This window comes from Poromitra crassiceps (genome assembly GCF_964638095.1).
Source record: "Poromitra crassiceps genome assembly, chromosome: 12".
NCBI classification, from domain to species: Eukaryota; Metazoa; Chordata; class Actinopteri; order Beryciformes; family Melamphaidae; genus Poromitra; species Poromitra crassiceps.
The window spans coordinates 36720305-36742255 of record NC_139632.1 but is presented as its reverse complement, the minus strand read 5'-3'; the positions used below and the strand labels follow the sequence as shown (position 1 = coordinate 36742255).

The following is a 21951-nucleotide window of genomic DNA, read 5'->3' as shown; positions in this document are numbered from 1 at the left end:
TTGTGCAATTTTGATAAATACCGGCATTAACCATACCATTAGCATGAGGTTAATACTACTACCAATCATCTCCACCATATTCTCATTTGTTTTTTAAAGTCATACTTACTGGTACGTAATTTGTCAATTACTGATCGAAAAGTGACATATATTTTTGCATTATGTATTTAGCTTAAGATCTTCGAGACCAAGGCTGGGTTTGACATCGGTTATTGCCTTAAAACTAATCACCTATTCTAAATATGATGTCAGTGGAAAAGAGAGAATGAATATGTTTGGGATAATCCAAGACAATTTTCTTTCCACGTTATTCTTTCTATGAAGATTACTGGTCTCTGGATCAGAAGAGCCAATCCTGTGACTTCTCTGCAAACAGAAAAACTGTATTTATAAACTGGTTGCACAGTAACTGAGGTGAATTTAAACTACTCAAAGTAAACAGAATAGGACAGCTCTGATCTTGGAATTGACTTGGACCAAAGTGGTCTTGACTCCCGCTTTACATTTACCTGAACCTGGAGTCCCGATGTCTGTGTCGGACCCCCTGCTGCCCCAGCTGCCCTGGTCCATGGCCAGGCAGTCCGCAGGCCCGGGCTGGCCCTCTGACTGCGGGGAGAGCACAGGAGAGCGGGCATTGAGGGGTCCTCCGCTGCCCGATCTCCTCCGCAGCCGGCTGGCCAGACTCAGGCCCGACTCTGACCTCTCCAGCCCGTTGGTGGAGCCAGACAGAGAGCCGGCCTGAGATTTATTGCTGGGGGTGAGAGTGTCCTCTTCCTGCGTGCTGACGTTGCTCTGAGGCTCCGTCTCCAGCCCTGAAGCCATCAACATCAGAACATCTGCAGAAGACACAAACAATATTACTTATCATTCATTAAGGCATTGATGAAGGCCCATGGAATGGCTCGCAAGAGGCTTTGCAGGAAGCTGAAAGACCATGAACCATTGCAGTGTACCTGTGAAGGTAGCAGGGAGGAAGGTGAGCAGGATCTGCTGGGAGTTGATGTACTTGGCGTAACACCTCCACCGTGGCGTGGAACAACTCCTCTCCCCCGGCAACGGCTCTTCATCCACAAGGTCTGCATTACTGAAACTCTGCCACAGAGAGAAGACACATATACAAACATGTACAGACGCAAAGCTATCTGGTGTTAAAAAAAAAAGACAACATTTTACTAAATAAAGGCAAACTGTCATACATCTGTCTTGAAAATTCAGCAAAAACATGTAGCACTGACTGGTTTGTTTTTCAGTGCTTTTTGCTGTGAGTGGGGTTACCTGTAAGGTGCTGGTGGAACCTGTCACCTCCTTGCTGCTGCCAATGGTGGTGTGGAATGACATCATGGTGTCCTGCCTGTCTGGAGGCCTCAAACACTCCTCTGGAAACCACAAGACAGCAACAGTTTGACTAACTGAACACAGAGAGATGTGCATTCATCAGGAAGTGCCTGCCTGTGAATAATAAAGAGTACTGACCCACTGCCCTTTTCATCCCAACTGATAGCGGGTACAGAAGAGGGCCTGTCGTCATCATCCTCGGGCCCCAAGTATGACCACTACCCAACTGCCCTGTTAACACTATAGGGCTCACTGACCTCAGTGACCTGGCTACCCGACGTGAGCAGATCTGTTTCTCATTTGCCCAAAATCTCCAAACCTCCCAGTTTGCCATCTGGCTACCCCCCAACACGACTGCAAACCTCTGGCCATAGAACCCGGAACTGTCAAAAACTGAACAATCCCCTCACAAAAACCCATTGCCATCAGAACTCTCCCACCAACCCTGACTACACTCCTGAACCTCCATACCCCATAACATGTCCTGTTGATTTGGTCTCCTTTTGTTTATGTCTGAACTAGTTCTATTTTAGTTAGCGAAGTTATGTGCCGATGTTTGCATTTTAACCTGTGCTCATGTTTGCATACCTGTAAATTGGTAATTAATTCAGTCTACTGACTGCTAGTATATGCCAATAAAGTACTACTACTTGTGTGAAAGGTTATGCAGCCATTGTCTGGGACCCCAAGTGACAGGTACTACTTACCTTTAATAACAGGTAAGTGACAGGTACTACTTACCTTTAATAACAGGTAAGTGACAGGTACTACTTACCTTTAATAACAGGTAAGGAGAAAGGTGCCACGTGGCCGTCCCGCTCTCGCTCCAATATATGATGCATAAAGGTCACATGGTCACTGTCCGCCAATGGGATCTCTCGGTCGCTGAGTTCCTGCTCCAGGCTACCGTGGAAGAGGCTGAGCAGGAGTTCGTTGGGCAGACAGGGGGAGCCTTGGATCTGCTCCTCGTTCTCCACTGCAACGGACAAAAGTGTGAAGCCTCATCAGTTTCTCGATCGGCCATCTTTTGACTCGAATGAAAATGGTAAATCTTATGAAAAGAGATCTCGTGTTTTATTTGCTTGAAAAGACCCTAGGTAAGTTGCATCACTCGGACGTAAACATGCGATAATCTTTACACTAAATTATGATCAGAAAGATTCATAGCATCTTAAAATGGTGGGGAACTTTTGTTCCCCCCGTACCAAAAGACAGGTAAACCGGTATGGTTCGTTAACGCTCGTTAAGGCTGTCAATGCGATTCTCTGTGGATGCGCGCATACAGAAAAAAATAAAAAATAACGTGTCGTTGGATCAGCCGCCCTCGAGCAGAACATCTGCGTCATTCTGAGACGGAAGTGCCTGGAATAAACTGCAGAGCTCTCGCCGCAGGAAAACATGGAGAGGTAAACACATTGCCCATCCACATATATGACCCACACTGTCATGATACAAAGCGGGTTGAAAGCCTCCCTTTAATCTGCAGATGGTTTGGACCGCTACAGTCAGTACCTCTACTGAGCGTGAGGAAGAAGAGTTCAATCTGCTGGCACTTTGGGAGCAGGTGCATGAGGTCGAACTGGAAAGGAACCATGTGAATATGGTCCTCGGGGGCCAGGGCTTCTGCTGCATCTACAAAATGAGGAAAAGAAGAAGAAGAAGAAGAAGAAGGAAAAAGAGACTTCACGTTCTATATGCAGAACTTGACAGTGCCAGTGGCAGTAGTGGCGGGCAGGTAGTAGTACAATAATTAAGGACATGTTGAGATCAAGGATGACTATTTTACCACTGACTGCATCTCTCTGTCACCCGACCTGGTTAGAGTTAATTGTCACTTTGATAAACAAACAGCAGTGTTGTTGTACCTCCTATATCCTTGAATCCAGTTGGAGGTGAGTAGACCTGCTCCTTATTTTGACACAGTTGGCTCAAGTACTCAAACGTCATCATGGTGGACATGCAGGTCAAATCTCTCGGGAAGATCTAGAACGACACAGTGGGCCACTATTAATTAAACATGATCAAATGCTTATTAAATGCAAATAAACTTGGACACACAGTGCAGATTAGCAGCATCTATTATGGAGTGTTTTCAGTGTATTTTCTTTCTTCTTTTTTTCTGTTCACCAGCATGTTAGTTTTCAATCTATTTTTGTGGCCTCGTTCAAGTGAATGGGAAGTAAAAAATCGGAACTCGACAAACTCGTCCAGCTGCATCTGATCTTGGTGGTTCGTTTATATTCCCGTTTCCATGGCGATCGAATAACCCCCACGTTAAAACTAAGTGGAATATTGCTTTAAGCCAGTGTGTTGTGTATTCAGCTAATCCCTTCCCCTCTACAGTACATGAAGTGTGTATCAAAATCTGCCTGCTTATTGGAAAAGCCCAACAGAGTATCATCTTCAAGCAGCAGCCGAAGAAGCCCGACGTCACACTCTCCAAAGCCTCCCTGGTCCAATTTTACTGATGGGAAAATTAAACGCATACTAACATCCTCCCTTATAATCTGCATTTCAGGCTATTTAGTACAGTACCGTCATGTTTCTCCTTTCTCGCTTCACACTGCACATCATTTATTTGCTGCATTTCATTTGGCTCAGTACAAAATAATTTCAATGTCTTCAGAGGGTACTTAAACCCCCCCTTGACTTGAATTTTTTATTTTTCTCATTTTCACCCCAATTGTACTTTGCCAATTTCACCCTGCTGCCCCAGTCGCTGCTCCACCCTCTGCCGATCTGGGGGAGAGGCGTAGACTAGCACCACGCTTCCTCCGACACATGCTCAGTTGCCAGCCGCTTCTTTTCACCTGACAGCGAGGGGCTTCACCGGCAGGACGTAGCACGTGGGAGGATCACGCTATTCCCACCAGCTCCCTTCCGCCCCGAACAGGCGCCCCGACGGACCAGAGGAGGCGTTAGTGCAGCGACCAGGACACATACCCCTAATCCAGCTTCCCACCCACAGACACAGCCAATCGTGCCTGTATGTACGGTAACACGGGGTGCGAACCTGACACTGTTCACTGAATTAAGGTGGCTTAGGAAAGTCAACTGATTGGACATGATTGGGGTGGCTGTGGCTCAGGAGGTAGAGCGGGTCGTCTGCTAATAGCTTTGGATGGTGGTTCGATCCCTGCCTCGAAGTGTCCTTGGGCAAGACACTGAACCCCAAATTGCTCCCGATGGTGTGCCAGCACCCTGCGTGGTAGCTTGCCGCCATCGGTATATGCATGCCTGTGTGAATGGTTGAATGAATGTACTACCTACTCATTTTTAAGCGCTTAAAGGAACACTCTGCCCATTTTCAACCAGCTTTGTATCATTAGAACATCAGTAGTATATCAGAAAACTGTAAACTGTTTTGAAGTCTGTCATTTAATTTGACAGTTATTGAGTGTTAAAGTGTGGACCAGTGACATCACTGGTCCACACTAACTCAAATTAATTAACTCATTAACTCAAATCAACTCTCAATAACTGTCAAACTAGATGAATGACTTCAAAACCGTCATCTAGTTTGACAGTTATTGAGAGTTGATTTGAGTTAATGAGTTATTAATTTGAGTTAGTGTGGACCAGTGATGTCACTGGTCCACACTTTAACACTCAATAACTGTCAGATTAAATGACAGACTTCAAAACAGTTTACAGTTTTCTGATATACTACTGATGTTCTAATGATACAAAGCTGGTTGAAAATGGGCGGAGTGTTCCTTTAAGTTTGGATAAAAGCGCTATATAATGCAGGTCATTTACTATTTACCATGATTCAGAAGAAAACATGTGTCTGTACGGTACGGTTCAACAGATGACGGCTAAGAGCAGAAAACCAAGGAACTATTTACAGAATTAAGGGACAGAATTGTCAGAAGGCACAGATCTGGTCAATGGTATAAAAGCATTTCTAGAAGATAAAAGAATTCCCGCACACCATCCAGTAATTGGCAAACTTGAATTTAACAACGTTTCGGTCGATCAGACCTTCATCAGGTAGAGTTTTACCTGATGAAGGTCTGATCGACCGAAACGTTGTTAAATTCAAGTTTGCCAATTACTGGATGGTGTGCGGGAATTCTTTATCTTCTACTTATGGACCCTATCCTCCGACGCACCTATCCTTAAGACTGTGAGGGTGTGCATCTGCTCTTCTTTCAAGATAAAAGCATTTCTAAAGTGTTTTATAATTCATAAAAGTACAGTAGGCTGCATCGTTAGGACATTTTAAGAAAATCTGGATCTGCACAGACTCTTCCTAGATAAACTGGGTGAGAAGGAGCCAAGACAGCATGCCTGGAGTTTGTAACAAGTCCAATAATCCAAAGTTACTAAAGCTCTATTTCTGTCAGAAACCAGGCACGGCGCATCAGCCTCCTACTGTAAAGGCATCCCTACCGTCAAGAGAGTGGTGCTGACAGCATCAGTTATTAGTTATTTTCCACAAACCCTGTTTGGACTGCTTGTTAGCAGCAAGAGGCAACACAAGCTCACGGTTTCAACCCACAGCTGACTCTCTGGACCAGTACTCTGTGTAGGTCCACGTAATCCTGGTATGCAGAGACAAATTAGATATATAGGTCCAGATTCAACTAAGCTATATCCTTCAGTCTCATAATGATTTATGGGTGTGGCAGGACTGCTGTCTAAACCGGTTCTACTCACTGCTTGAGGGATCTCCTGGTACTTGAGGCCCTGGAGGTGGCGATGCTGGTCCATGCAGTTCATCACCGTGCCACTCTGTGGTTCCACCCAGCACTCTGTCACCAGGTTCATCTCGGTGTCCATATCAACAGCCTCCACCTCAGTGTCATTGTCATCATCAGTGGAGAAACTAAAGAGCAATGAACGACAAAAAAACAAATGTACTATTGTTGTTGTTTTTTACAGATTTTTATTTTTTATTTTCTTCTAAGTCTCTGGAAGCAAACGGCAGCAATTTAAAAGAATATAGTCAAGTAGCGGATTTACATACATTCTCACAAAATCGCAAGACTGGTGGCTGATTGGCACGCAGTAGCATTCAAGCCGTCCAAACAATGCAGATCAAACAAGCCTTTTTTTTATGCAAGTTTTTTTCTGTTTTTAGTTTAGTTTTAGTTTTTTTTTTACTAAGTTCTTACAGCTCACTTTTCTCACTTTCCTCCGCAATGTGACAAGTCACTGGTGAACAATAAGAACAGAGTAAAATTCAAGATGTCAAGTTAGACCTTCCAAATAAGGAGTTATTCCATACACATGATCTCTGCCTGGCTTACCTGTCCTTAGTGGAGGTAGAGTGAGGTGGGAACAGGATGTACTGAACAATACATGAGTGACTCTCTCTGTCCATGTCCGCTGACATGCCCTAAGGATAGGAAATCAGATTGATCAGAGGCAAAGTAGGAGGAACTTGCTCATAACTTGCATATTATGAAAAAAAACTACTTTGAAACAACTCTCTTTCAATACATGCAGTTAATATTGTGGGTAAATATTTGCTGTTCCCGGAGGCCCAGCGTATTGCGTTTTTTATTTTTACCTTCATCGGCAGCTCCATCACCATGTTTACAATGCCCTCTCCACTGGCAGCAAAATGAAATCCTTCTGACAGACGGATCCTAAGCAAACACCAAACGACACTTTGAGGCAACAATTTAACAATCCATGAGGCTACTTATCTAACCCATAAACTTAACCGGTTGCTATGTCATTATCTATTCATGAGCTTTGTCGCATTCATGTTGAAATAGCCATTATTCTGCGCTAATGAAATAAGAGACCCTGGGTCAAATTTGCAAACAACAAAGTGTGATAACAATTACCCCTGTGGGAGTTTTCAAAGCAACTAATGACTCATATTTTCTGTCAAACTGACGTTTAAGCTTCAGGAACTCACGCCTGGTGGAACGCAACACAATGATTAATTTAACAGTTTGCCTTGGGATACGGGCTCATTAAAAATAACTTATCCAACAGAAACAGACTCAAGTCCCATTTTCTTTCCCCATCCATAGCTTATTGGCCTATAAAAGGGTGAGGATTCACTCTGCCAATTAGTTATTCATGTTAGACTGAGATTAATGAATATGATGATTTTCCTTCTGTGGCTACTGTGGTTTAATCAAATATGCAGAACAATCATCAATGAACAATTATAAATAGTTTGCTAGTATACTAATTCTATTCTATTCTATTCACTTGTGGTACCTCACCTTAACAAACGGATGACTGGAGATGTGTCTATTGCATGAACTTACTCAGAGAGCATGGAGAGGATGTGAGCAACAGACTGCATGGGGACAGCTGGGCCCTGGCTGCCTTGCACTGCCCACACCCAGCGCTGGTGCAAGAAGTAGCGGGACAGGGAGGCCAGGGTGGACGAGGCCGTCCGGTTGGCCGCCGCGCTCAGGGGGGCGGCCACGCTGAGGGGGGCGGCCATGTTGGGCGGCTGGGGGAAGTTCTCCATGTTGAGGATGAAGGGAGTCCTGAAGTCCAGCGGCAGCTTCTCGTACCTGCGGAGCGTTCGAAGATCATTTACTAAGGCTGGGTATCGGTACTCAATACCTTTAGGTATCGGCGGAAACAACCCAGTGCACCGAGTAGTATCGAAACATCTCCAGGCAAACGATACCCGCATTCGATCCTTTTCCAATATATTTTCAATGCTAATGTTGCTATCATATATGCACGGACCTTATCAGGAGCTTCTCCAGAGGTTTGTTGAGCACCACCACACAGGGTCTGTCTGACAAGGCAGGCTTGGGCACAGGAAGTGAGGGAGATTTGGATGGTGATGGATGGCCGACCATCTTCCTCTTGGTCTTGGGCGTGGCCTCCTTGTTTTGAACGCGGTGCGGGAAGCGAAGTTTGAGGATCTGCTCTCGCAGCTCATCCACAATCTGTCGCAAAATGGAAACACATTTAGTTTAGAGGGTAAAAAAAACATCAATGTAAAAAAGAATAGGCAATTCTATATAAAGATAAGTGATTTGAAGGATGATACTGAGGGGATTTTAAAGACAATGCGGATAAAACAAACAAACATGGATTTCTTTACCATATAATTCACATTTCTAAGTTGGACTCTCTCAGTACCTTGTTCCTGATATGGGCTAGTGTGCCGATAGGGAAGCCCAGACGCAGAACCATGCAGGGGGCTTTGGAGATGAGACGGACCAAGTAGAAGGAGGTGGGCGGCTGGTCAGATGAACTGGGGGAGACAGCAACTCATTTAAATCTCTGCACAAATACCGCCTATCGACAGCTCGAATACAGAAATATCGGTATGATTCTAGTACCGGAATTCAATATACTGCAATACAATTTTTTTACAATAAGTATTGTGGTTTCCAACAGTTTCCCACTGTGGGATCACTAAATAACAACTACTACTTCTTAAGGGTGACCTGAATGCTTCAAAGCTTCAATCGATGCCATGGTAATCGATGTCCAAATCAGTATTCCAATATTTTTTTCCCCCCTTTACATTTTTAAATAGTAATTCAACATCATTCATGATGCATCAACTTTAATTACTATTACTTGTTGTCTCAGACAAGGACATTTAATATTAGTGATAGTTTTGTGCCTCACAGCTCTCATCTAACCTTATTATTCTTGATTATTCTGATATTCTTACCAGCACTGAAACTGCAACAGTTTGCCCATGCAAATTTGTTTTTATGGGCTATGGCTGTAAGTTATTTGATGTGTGTATTGCGCATTTTGTAGCCATTTCCGTTTCAATAGGAAGAAAAATCCTTGAAGCCTGTGTCCCCGCCCACACCCACTCCTCACCGCCGTCGAAGCTTCAAATATATTCGAATACTTGTCCCTGAAGCTTCAATGCCCAAAAATGCTATTTGGGGACAGCTCTACTACTGCTCCAGTGTGTCTGCCACAGCTGCTGTCTCACCTGTAGATCAGCTTCACATAGGAGTAGCTGCTGACTCACCTGTAGATCAGCTTCACATAGGAGTAGCCCTCCACCAACACAAAGCTGCTCCAGTCCCTCAGTAGTGACGTGAGGGCAGAGTGCGAGATACGACACTGGATGGTGCCGAAGCGTCCGTTGTTTCCAGCAGTATGGATGTGTTTGGGTACAGGCCTGCGGAGACAACAAACACTCTGAATGTCTTGACAGGAAGCAGTGTTTTTTTTTTCTGATCCCCCCCCCCATTTTTCTCCCCAATTGTACTTGGCCAATCAGGGAAGAGCCGTAGACGAGCACCATGCTTCCTCCGAGACATGTGCAGTTGCCAGCCGCTTCTTTTCACCTGACAGCGGGGAGCTTCACCGGCAGGACGTAGCACGTGGGAGGATCGCGCTATTCCCACCAGTTTCCTTCCCCTCGAAAAGGCGCCCCGACCGACCAGAGGAGGCGCTAGTGCAGCGGCCAGCGACACATTCACTCAAATCCGGCTTCCCACCCGCAGACACTAGCCAATCGTGCCTGTATGGACGCCTGACCAAGCCGGAGGAAACACGAGGATGCGAACCTGCGACCCTCGTGTAGGCAGGGAATCTACCGCTAGACTACCAGGACGCCCTAGGAAGCAGTGTACATGAAATAGCACTCAAAGAGCACTTATCTGAGCTAAAATGGAGTAAAATAGCACCTAACATTTGAACATTTTGACCCCTATTGAAAGTGCTGTGCTACTGCAAGTCTCTCACATGTCATGCTCGAGGATGATAGTGATGCGATGCATGTGCAGCCATCTCTGCCAGAAGTTGGCGTCCATGGACAGGATGGGCTTCCAGTAGGAAGCAAACTGGGACTGAGACGAGTCTTTGGATCCACTGTGCTGCAAAGACAGAACCTGGAAAACACAAGGTCGTCGAACTGAGCAAATAGGAGAAGGACCCAGAAGTTGCAAGGTTTTGGGGTCTGACTGACAAATAGCATTGACGGTGGAAGGAGACGTAGCAATGTACAATATACTCTGAACAGCTGCCCTTTCCAAGGAAAAGCCTGTGTGGGTGAATGCAGAGGAAACCTGATCTATACAGTACCGGCGTAGTGGAGCCAGGGGGGATGTAGAAGAGGGGGACTCCGTTTTTGGTGCTCTCAGGAATCGTGTAGTTCTCAGGAAGAGAGTTGAATGACTGGAGGTGCACCAACATCTGATCTGTCTGGTTTATACTGGAAAGACAGAGAGCACACAGTGTGTTCAGGTGACACTGCATCCAGTATAAAAACATCTGATCTGTCTGGTTTATACTGAACCTGTTCTGGCAGGTCATCTATCAGCTGATCACTATGGACACTATGGATCTCAAGTCTCATAACAAGGTGGTCTATTTAAACAACTTCCTCCTCCTACACTGATTCCTGCTTCACAACCTATGGGGGTATTTGCATAGCGCGCTCGATTCCTAGTTAGATAAAACAGATTTTGCTTTGGGGACATCATTTGCAATTGAAAAAAGGTAATAAATCACAATATATCACAATCTATTTTTTATCACAATAATATCGTATTGTGACTTAAGTATCGTGATAATATCGTATCGTGGGGACTCCAGTGATTCCCGCCCCTAGCAGGCAGGTGGTGTTACCTCTGCAGCGTGTTCCAGAAGCGGCGGATGACGGAGGTGCGGTAGGGGCTGGTGATGGGCTTCCTCTGGGTGCAGCTGATGTCGTGCAGGATGTCGTAGCTGCCCTCCATGGTCACCTCCACCCTGGTGGTGCGCTTGGCGGGGTCCAGAGGCCAGGAGGCGGCTGCCAGGTACTCGATATGCATGTTGTGTTTCCATAGCAACACCAGCTTCACCTCCAGCTGGGTCCCACCTGGAGTCGGAAGAATAGGAAACAGGACGCTTCATTCTTAAAGGATAAGGTCACCCAAAAAAATGCACATAGTTATTACTTATTAATCGCTATTAGTTATTAATCATAAAATACACAACATCTCAAGTGGTTTTTCCTCAAAGATGTCACCATCTATTTTTGGCTCTAGAGAGGTGCTGGTTAAGCGGGAGAAGAATGTATTGTTCAATTCCATTCTGCATCATCTATCATTACAGAAAATAAGCATTCTAGCTTTAATGCTTAGGGTTTGAATTCTCCCATTTCCTTTCATCTGTCAAAAAATTAGGGACAATATTTGCATCACACTCCTCATGGCTTTTTTGGTATTTAGCTACATCCATTCTCTCAACATGACCCAATTACCCTATGCAACTTGTGAAATATAGCAAACATACATGTACCGTAACTATATTATGTACATGCACTTGTTCTGAAGACAGTCAAGATGCTGTTTGCACCTGGGCATTGTGAAAGCCTGTAGTGCCACCTACTGGCCATGTGTACAATTTATCAATCACTCTGGAGTGGAAACGCACACATTTACGGTATTTTGTTGAATCATGTTATGTGTTGCTTACCAACCTACTGTATCTACCGTACTTCCTTTGTCAATGTGGGAGTATCACCTTTTAGCCGTGTGCCCCACATTTTCCATTCAGACATTCTTCTCCCAGACTCGCTCAGAAAGTTCTCAAATATCTGGGACCCCTTCTTGGCTTACTTTGACGAAGTCAAGAATGACTAGTGACTGAGGTTACGGGTGATAGACTGCTTACCTGGATGGTTTTCCATGGACCCCTTTCATAGGACTCAATGCATAATATCTTGTATAAGCACATGGGCACATATAGGGCTGGTAGCACCATGTTACAATACTAATTGTCAAAGATGTGTTTTTTTCTCTCCTGTGTCTGAGCTTGTTTTCTTGTTTGTTTATTGTTCTGCAAAAATTTGAAAATAAAATTGGATTTGTACTAAAGGACGACCTCACTGAAATCTCAGCTTCGACTATTCTATGTCTTAGACTTTGACTTCAAAAACTAAATTAGTCTGAAAAGGGGCTTATTCAAGCAACGACTGACCAAAAGTCTATATTTCAGTACACACATACTGTATATGTAATTTAGGATCAGTATGGAAGATCTTTAACGTGTTTGGTGCAGAGTTAATTAGATGTTTATACATTATGTTCATTTATATATCTTCTTTTCCAAGTTCTCAATTTCCAAAAATTCATAAAGGCAATTACCGTAAATTCCGGACTATAAGCCGCGGCTTTTTTCCCGTTTTTTGGCCCCTGCGGCTTATATAACGGTGCGTCTTATCTATGGATTTTTTCAGAAAAAAAAAAAAAAAAAAAAAAAAATCTCTCTTTTTTAGCACTCTTTCTAACTATAAATCCACTTCTGTTTTAATTTCCTCTCTTGCCCTCTTTTCACCACACCGCGGACACTGTGTGCACTGTAAAAATAAACAACGGTGGTGTTGTGTTATGTTGTTTTGTTGAAATGTTACGGTAATACGGTAAATGGGAGCTTCCTCAAACAGCCATCTCTTTCCCGACAATCCCCTCTGTGCGTGACCACTTACATATGGTAATTACGGTAAGCAAACGGCCACAAGCCCATCAACTCCCTCCCCCGACTACCAGGAGAAAATCACAAACTTCGGCGAATTCACACAAAGGAAGATCAAGGAATATTCCATCGAACCGGAGCAGATCATAAATATGGATGAAGTGCCTTTGACGTTCGACCTGCCACTCACTCGGACTGTTAACAAGAAGCGCCCTGGAGGATTCTTTCACCAAAAAAAAGCTTTGCTCGTTCTCGACAGCATGAGAACGAGCAGTAGATGATCATGAGGTGGTTTTTCAGACGTGTCGATATAGCAGTTTATCGCAAAAGTGTAATGGAAACACATTTTTCGCATTTGCACGTCATGTGACCCATATTACTACCTAGCAGAAAGACGAGTGTTGTGCAAAAGCGTAGCCGGGCAAATTAGATAATGTTTAATGGCAGAAATCGGTCCATGGTGACAGCAGGCTGCCTGTGTGCGCGCATTTGGCACAGCGGCGAGATGAGAGGATGAAAAGCACACACTGGTGCGGTGGTGCTGTCTGAAGTGAATACAGTGACTGTGAGTAGGCTAATACATTGCACACGTTTCAGGTGCAATTATAGAACCAAATCAGCCTTTTCCCCCCTCCATCTCTAAATCGGACCAGTTGTAGGCTATTAGGCTACCTTTTTTCCTCTGCCTGTCGCGCTGACTGCATTCACGCAGCCAGCAACATTTTGCGACTCATTTTCTTTTGAATTGATAATCAGGCTCGTTTATATGCATTGTAACTTCATGTTGGGATTTCCATTGACCATTGGTTGGATTTGAGCATGCAGGGGACGGGATATGGGGCAGATCCCCGTGCGTAATCACTGTGGCAGCTGCTGCAACGGGGAATCACTCAAACGCAACTTCAATGGAAACGCCTACAAGTCGCAATTGTACATTGTCGAAGTTGTAGAAATATCGCAATTCTTTTGCGAAAAACTGTAATGGAAACACAGCTATAGATGAAGAGGAGTTCGTTGGTTTTGAGTGACAATGAAGGAGAGAGGAGAGTGGTTGACGAAGCCACCCTGAACCTGTTCGTTTCCGACACTGAAGATGAGGACTTTGGTGGTTTCAGTACGCAGGAAGAAGAGGAAGACGAGCATTAGTGACTTGACTTCTCTGGTTACAGGTTTGCTGCACATATAGCCTATTGTTGTGTGATTTTGTCTGGGGATTAGTGACCTGACTTTTGTTTTGTTTTGTTGAAATGTTAATAAATGGGAGCTTCCCCAAACAGCCATCGCTTTCCCGACATTCCTCTCTGTGCACGAACCCTTTCATATGGTAATTAAACATCAAAACACCCGCGGCTTATAGACCGGTGCGGCTTATAGAAGAAAAAAATAGTCAATTTTGGTCCCGCGGCTTATACACCGGTGCGTCTTATAGTCCGGAATTTACGGTAGATAGAAATGTGACATTTGAAAATTAGACTATTTGACAAACAGAGAAGTATATAGTGCACTCTATTTGACAGAGAAAAATATATAGTGGCATCTATTTGACAAACGTAAATATACAGTGCAATCTCTCCAAGTAAATGACAAAGTCCAAGAGGCAACAAGCTATTTGTTCCAAGTTTAGTTTTTGTGTGTGCAAATGTGTGTGTTTACCTTTGGTGAGGCTGACCTCTCTGATGGTGTAGCCCTCTCTCAGGCGCACAGAGACCACACTAATCAGGTGCGCGTGGACTTCCTTCTCCGTGTGCTTCTTCCTTCGCATTACCAAGGCCGGGTTCCCGCTCGCTGAGACCAGGTGCTCATTGAACAGCCTGTGCTGGGAAACTGACAAGAAATCAAGTACACTAACGTTACAAGCAATCAAGTACACTAACGTTACAAGCAATCAAGTACACTAACGTTACAAGCAATCAAGTACACTAACGTTACAAGCAATCAAGTACACTAACGTTACAAGCAATCAAGTACACTAACGTTACAAGCAATCAAGTACACTAACGTTACAAGCAATCAAGTACACTAACTTTACAAGCAATCAAGTACACTAACGTTACAAGCAATCAAGTACACTAACTTTACAAGCAATCAAGTACACTAACGTTACAAGCAATCAAGTACACTAACATTACAAGCAATCAAGTACACTAACGTTACAAGCAATCAAGTACACTAACTTTACAAGCAATCAAGTACACTAACGTTACAAGCAATCAAGTACACTAACGTTACAAGCAATCAAGTACACTAACGTTACAAGCAATCAAGTACACTAACGTTACAAGCAATCAAGTACACTAACGTTACAAGCAATCAAGTACACTAACGTTACAAGCAATCAAGTACACTAACATTACAAGCAATCAAGTACACTAACGTTACAAGCAATCAAGCACACCAACGTTACAAGCAATCAAGTACACAAGCAATCAAGTACACTAACATTACAAGCAATCAAGTACACTAACGTTACAAGCAATCAAGTACACAAGCAATCAAGTACACCAACGTTACAAGCAATCAAGTACACCAACGTTACAAGCAATCAAGTACACCAACGTTACAAGGAATCAAGTACACTAACGTTACAAGGAATCAAGTACACTAACGTTACAAGCAATCAAGTACACTAACGTTACAAGGAATCAAGTACACCAACGTTACAAGGAATCAAGTACACAACAATCAAGTACACTAACGTCACAAGCAATCAAGTACACTAACGTTACAAGCAATCAAGTACACTAACGTTACAAGCAATCAAGTACACTAACGTTACAAGCAATCAAGTACACTAACGTTACCAGGCAAAAGATTGGACACATCTGATTGAATGTTTTTCATTATCTTCAAGCCATTTGAGGTAAAGGCTTCTGCTTAAATTCTTGAAACTAGTTTCTTAGACAAATATAAATAGTGAAGTTGATGAACTTTTTTTGGAATAAAGGTTCAAAGATTCAATTGAACTGCCGCCTATTAACAACAACAAATAATTTCACAAATGTATAACTATAAATTTTGTAATTTGTCATCTCATCTATCTATCTATCTATCATCATCATCATCATCATCATCATCAGTATATAAATGGGAGCTAGGGCTCTGTCTGATGCCTAGTACCTTATATTTTCTACAGCCTTTTTGGCTCATTTTCAAGGGTGCCAATAACTCGGGGGGGCACTGAATCCACAAGTAAAAAATAAAAACCCAGATGTCAGTGTCAGAATAATCTACTATTACAGTCAAATTCCTAATACATGCCATCGCTGTCTTACCACAGAAGTACTCTGAGTTCATGGACTCCGGGGTCTTGAGGAAAGAGTAGGTGAGGAAGGCCTTGTGGTAGGCGTTCATCTCCTGGCTGTGGAGGTCAGGTTCAGGACAGCTGGGCAAGTAGGAGCCGAAGGTGGCCAGAGAGATGAACTTCATCAGCTCTACATTGGGGATGTGGCCAAAGCTGGAGTCATAGGAGTAGGCTCCGCCCACCTGGACATGGACAAACACAATGGCAGGTTGCTGTTGTTTTTATTACTTTTTTTTAGACACCCCCCCCCCTCGTTTTCTCCCCAATTATACAGTAATTTGCCATTCCCCCTGTTGTCCCAGTCATTGCTCCACCCGCTCTGCCGATCTGGGGAGAGTTGTAAACTAGCACATGCTTCCTCCGATACATGTGCAATCGCCAGCCACTTCTTTTCACCTTACAGCGAGGAATTCCAGGACGTAGCGCGTGGGTGGATTACGCTATTCCCCCTGTATGGATGCCCCAAACAAGTTGGAGGTAACATGGGGGCTCGAACCTGCGACCCTCGTGTTGGTAGAATCTACCGCTGCACTACCTGGACACAATACTACATCTCCACGTATAAAGGAAGTTACTCCAAAAGAAACTACTGACAACAAACACCAAGATGTTATGTTCTTTACCTGTACAAAGGAGCAGGAGATGGTTCCACTCCTCAGCTGGTTCAGCAGGGTTTCACACACCGCTCCGTCAGGAACACTGGTCACACCATCTGTGATTATGATGATACCTGGAGCAGAGGAAAGTCCAATTAGAAATCCTATCTCTTCATCATAAAGTGTGAGAAACTCTTGGAATATCACACTGCCTGTCACCTTTGTCTCGATCTGTACTATTTTTCACTGTTTAGAATAATAGTGCAGACGTCAAAACGGTGAAATAAAACAAATGGAATTCTGCAGTGACCAAAAAAAGTGTGACACAAATCAAACTTATATTTTAGATGATTTAAAGTAGTCGCCCTTTGTCTTAATGGAAAGCCAAGGCAAAGGCTTTGGAAAGAAATTCATACATAGGATCAACTTCACTTTTTGTATTTTTAAACAAATGTCAAGCATTTAAGCATAAGCCATTAAGACGAAAATGGCTTTAAGAGAATGAAAAACATCATACATCCAGGTGTCCCCAAAATGTTAACGAGCAGTCTCTGTATAATTTATTTTTACAAGAAAATGTTTTCTCCAGATGGGTGGCGCAGATCTTAATGGCAATGAGCAGATGTGCTAAAGTAGTGATTCCCAAACTGTGGGCCTCAGATAAAGTCATTCCTCCCTCATTTTCCCATTTTGGCCTCCAGCTGTTTGAAACACAGCGGTCTCGCGTAGACAGAGACGACGCCATCTCTCCACAGACCGAGATGCCACGATCTCTCCATATAGAGACAGCCATGCACCGAGTATCGCTGCTGTATCTCGTTGGCTCATTTTTGGCAGTTTGTAAGTAAAACAGTAATCAAATTACTGTAGTTAAAAAAAAATCCATTGTTCTCAGGTGGGACAAGGCCCAAAATGATCACTGTAAGCAGAGTATTGATCACTATAAGTGAATTATTGAAACAGCATGTGTATAGGAATGATTCGGGACCAAGCTTTTTGATCAATATAAGCGGTTGATCACTATAACCGTGATCACTATAAGCGGATTCCACTGTATTTTCCTTTATTTAAGTTCGATGCACTTTGCCTTTGTATTTGCACTGTACGACTCAGGGAGATGCTTTGCATTGTTTCATTGTTGGAGAAATGTAACAATGACAAGAAAGATACTTGAGCTTGAACCTTGTCATCTGCTGGTACCACAGACTGACGCAAGTGTTGCTGCATTACAAGCCTACCTGTATTACAAGCCTACCTGTATTACAAGCCTACCTGTATTACAAGCCTACCTGCATTACAAGCCTACCTGCATTACAAGCCTACCTGCATTACAAGCCTACCTGCATTACAAGCCTACCTGCACTGGAGTTTGAGGGCAGCAGCTGTAAGGCCAAGATGCCCTGGCGCACCATGCTGACCAGTCCCATGTCAGCTGACACCATGGTGACAACCTGCTTCCTCTGGGGCAGCTCGTCCATGCTGGCACCATGGAGCCCGGAGCTCAGGACAGGCTCCTCACACTAGCGGTGCAGGAGAAAATACAAGTCATCGATGTATAATGCTGTCATTGACATTTCCATTGTGCCATAACCCAAAGTGAGCATTCATACAGAAGTCTAAATCAGATGCCGAAAGAGTGATGCACTAACTCACTAATGGTGACTATAGACGGTTTTCACGGAATTGTGTTGCTACCAAACAGTGTGAAACCTCGCTTATTTCCTGTCAGCCTTTGTATTAGCAAACACTGCAACAGGAAGTAAGCTAGGGGCGAATTTAGAATGTTTGTGTTGTCGTTAAGTTAAAACGGTTTATAGAGGCATTGCTGTCGTAAATCTACAGGACCGCCAGACAGGCATCGTTATTTGCTAGACATCTAATCTAAATGCTACATCATTCAGGTAATCTTGCGCTATTCAATATGATATTAGAGAACATCGGCCAAAGCTTACTACTACATAACAATGTAAACAGAGTTGTGTTGACATCCTCACTAAAGAGCCATGTGCACGTGCCTGCTCGTGTTGCTGCTGCAGAACCTCTGCCATGTTGTTCTCCACGGCTCTGAGCTGCTGGTAGATGTGATGCTGCTCGTGTTGCTGCTGCAGAACCTCTGCCATGTTGTTCTCCACGGCTCTGAGCTGCTGGTAGATGTGATGCAGGAAGTGATCCAGGTCGGTCCGGTCCAGCTGGCAGCCCTGAACCAGCACCTGTCGGGGAGGGAGGGGGACACGAGGGGCCATGGAGGGAGGGGGACACGAGGCTGTCAACGATACACCTGTTTCACACCGAAACCAACGCCATGGACTGTGTTTGGAGGGCACACTGTGTGTGTATATACATACATACATACATATATATATATATATATATATATATATATAAGCAATGAAATTATAAATGGGCAGAATAAGAAAAAGATCACCAAGAAATTGTCTAGTGACATGATGTCCACTTGAGTTTAGCAAATCAGATGCGATACATATTATACTACTAACTGTGTTCTACATGAATCTAAGAGTAGACATGCAGCAAACCTGCCATTGCATTGTGAAAAAGACCTCTAATGACTGTTTGAGATTTTAATACTTTAAGGACGTAAGTTTAGATCATTTGATTTATTAGAAGACTTTTGTAGACTTTTTAAGGACCCGTGAATATCCTGTAAAAAAAACAGTAAACACAAACAGGACGACAGGCCAATCACCTGGTGAGAACTGAGTCCGATGATGGAGGAGTAGGCCAAGATGGTGATGAAGATCTTCGGCTGGAAAACTTGATCGGTGCCGGGAACTCTGAACGGTCGAGTCAGCCCGGCTAGGCATCTGGACAGGGCGTGAAAAACCTCATCAAAGATCATCTCCCCCGTGCCGTCATCCTGCAAAACAGAAAACAAAACAGATTTCAAAAACAGAGGAAAATTTACAAGCAGAATTAGCAGTACTTGTCATACCACTAAAATAGTGTTAATTACAGTATTACATTTGTAGACATCCCATCTAAATGATCCCTAAATGGTTGAAAAATGCAGTCAATATTATAGTCAGCGATACACTGCATCTGTAATTATTTTAGGGTTGTTTTTCAGTCTGATTTCCACTCTTTCCGCTCCATCTGATGCAATGAATGTAGGAAACAAGTTGGAAAATACATTTCGCTGTATTCCTGTAAAATGACCGAGTCCTGGAGAAATATTCCATGATATTCCAGAAATTCCATGACCAGTGGGAGCTTCTGAGATTGGCTTTGTTCTAGCTAGCTGATGCAATGCTCACAGTGTGCCCCTCCATGCTCAATTAAAAGATGAGTGGAGCGGCGTCTCGTTAGTCCTTCGCGTGGCCGACCTGGGTTTGAATCCGACCCGTGGTCCTTTGCGGCATGCCTACCGTCCTATTCAACAAAGGCAAAAATGCCCCCCCCCCCCCCCCCAAAAAAAAAAAGAAAGAAAAAAGAACAGAGGTCAGAACACGGCCTTACCACAATCCCAGTTGAGGGGCTGAGGTCCAGCTCGATGATGAAGCGGTACCTCCGGGCCAGGAAGGTGGCTCGGGTCGACGGCACCAACATGTAGGGGTAGGTGGAGGGGGAGAAATCCGGCTGCCATCCCTTAGGCAGGATGCTGAGCAAGTCTAACTCATTCTCTGAGTTCAGCTGCAAATGGAGAGAGTATCTGTATGACATCAGCAAATAACAACTCACAACATTTAGGCTCAACGTTTAGGCAGCGCCTCAGTGTTTTTCCGACCATCTCAAGGAAAATGTGAAATGTACTACTAATTTTTCTTGTATTATATTATTCATTTTAAATGCATTTTTCCTCTCTTGATTTGTTCTGTGAATTGACTCGGTGTTCTATAGACTTGATACCTGACATTTATTACATTGACTTGATTTGGATTTGGTCATCTACATTTTTACGGCGGCGCTAGGACCAGCGGTCCCGCCGGGGTCTTGAGATGGGAAAGTAAGGACACTCACTCACTCACTCACTCAATTTAGTTATCTCCTCCCTGTAGACATTTTATTATGATCATATTTATTCTTATTGTCTGTTTTTTTACTTGTAAAAACCATCTCATTTCATCTTGTGATGCAACGATGTTTTCTTTAATAAACTTGAAACTTGAAACTCAATGTAGCCTTCCCAATGCAAAAATGCTGTTCACCGATTGCAGTGGCTGATATTGAGCCTCTCAGTTGGGTCACATAATGTGTTGTTTGTTTCATAATTACATTACAGTATGATTGAATTTGTGCTCATTCAAAGATAGTGTGATGAAGGGCTCAAAAGACTTTGTTCCGTTATTCGTTTACAGTGAAGATTTCTTTGTTTGACTGTCAAAAAAGGTGTAATAAAAAACATCTGCTTTCTGCCAAATTGTTGTTTTAAACATGGGTATGGGCCCAGAATTTTGCAATCCCTTCCACATACCATGTACCATGGACAAATACAGGAAACAAGCGTGAGGTCAACCCACCAGTTCAGGCTTTGAGGCTGGCCAAATGACTTGGTTCAGTTTACCAAGGAACCATGCTAGACGCACATTCCTGGAAATCCGGTACTCTTCCTTCATCAGCAGGTAGATTTGGTCTGCCTCCTCCACCTTAGAATGAGAGATACATGAAACTGAAATGTGTGTTCAGAGTAGCATGATTTAAAAACGAACCTTAACGTTACCATAGGTCTAAAAGTTGAGATTTCATTGCAATAAACTGCTGCTTATGGGCCACTTGTATGCCGAATTTGACAGAAGAACCTAAGGATTTGTCAAAGATAGAAGTTATGTTCTAACTAATAACGTTATGCATGTTTGTCAATAAACAGCGCACCATTCAAAAAAATCCCATACATTTGGTGAAAGTGGTGACACATAACATTAAGGCTAGTTAAGGTTAGCTAAATCATTTTCATCCACAGCTGCCAAGTTAACACAGTTGTCTTTTCCGATGCTTCTCTTTATTTATGGTTCTGTTTGAACAGAATGTTGTCGACACTGTTCAGGACAAATATATCCAAATGGAAAATATGCCACTATTTTCCCAACTCAATGCTAAATGTTTATTACAGTTTAAAGCTAATTACCTCATGATCCTGTCTCTCTGCCATGCCTTGTGTAGCATGGGGGCTGCAGTGATGTCCACAAGCCTTGTCGACAGAGTTGACGGATATTTACTTTAGTTCTGTCTACAAAAATTATAATAAAACATCTGCATTAATACTTGTTTATACCCTGTCAGTACATGTCTATCGACCCACAGTGTTGGCAGACCAACGTCAAGCCATACATCACATGATTAAATCATCACATAGCTTTTCCGGTCACAACTTTCAAAATAAAACGCTCATTG

At 43.5% G+C, this 21951-nt stretch overlaps 1 protein-coding gene across 1 annotated transcript in view; it reads right to left on the bottom strand.

Moving 5' to 3' along the window:
- szt2 (SZT2 subunit of KICSTOR complex) overlaps nucleotides 1-21709 on the bottom strand; it is a gene marked incomplete at its 5' end in the record, with an annotated part of 122785 nt that extends 101076 nt beyond the window's left edge. Inside the window, 25 exons of the mRNA XM_083647712.1 lie at nucleotides 510-836; nucleotides 954-1092; nucleotides 1276-1376; nucleotides 2111-2311; nucleotides 2839-2961; nucleotides 3201-3318; nucleotides 5998-6166; nucleotides 6591-6679; nucleotides 6854-6932; nucleotides 7572-7826; nucleotides 8008-8213; nucleotides 8410-8524; nucleotides 9269-9421; nucleotides 9991-10136; nucleotides 10330-10459; nucleotides 10876-11107; nucleotides 14359-14529; nucleotides 15978-16188; nucleotides 16630-16736; nucleotides 17960-18122; nucleotides 18690-18812; nucleotides 19310-19480; nucleotides 20080-20253; nucleotides 21081-21206; nucleotides 21686-21709. Of these exons, the coding sequence (XP_083503838.1) occupies nucleotides 510-836; nucleotides 954-1092; nucleotides 1276-1376; nucleotides 2111-2311; nucleotides 2839-2961; nucleotides 3201-3318; nucleotides 5998-6166; nucleotides 6591-6679; nucleotides 6854-6932; nucleotides 7572-7826; nucleotides 8008-8213; nucleotides 8410-8524; nucleotides 9269-9421; nucleotides 9991-10136; nucleotides 10330-10459; nucleotides 10876-11107; nucleotides 14359-14529; nucleotides 15978-16188; nucleotides 16630-16736; nucleotides 17960-18122; nucleotides 18690-18812; nucleotides 19310-19480; nucleotides 20080-20253; nucleotides 21081-21206; nucleotides 21686-21709 (3853 nt within the window). The remainder of the gene's footprint in view (nucleotides 1-509; nucleotides 837-953; nucleotides 1093-1275; nucleotides 1377-2110; nucleotides 2312-2838; nucleotides 2962-3200; nucleotides 3319-5997; nucleotides 6167-6590; nucleotides 6680-6853; nucleotides 6933-7571; nucleotides 7827-8007; nucleotides 8214-8409; nucleotides 8525-9268; nucleotides 9422-9990; nucleotides 10137-10329; nucleotides 10460-10875; nucleotides 11108-14358; nucleotides 14530-15977; nucleotides 16189-16629; nucleotides 16737-17959; nucleotides 18123-18689; nucleotides 18813-19309; nucleotides 19481-20079; nucleotides 20254-21080; nucleotides 21207-21685) is intronic.
- Between the last annotated feature and the right edge of the window lie 242 nt (nucleotides 21710-21951).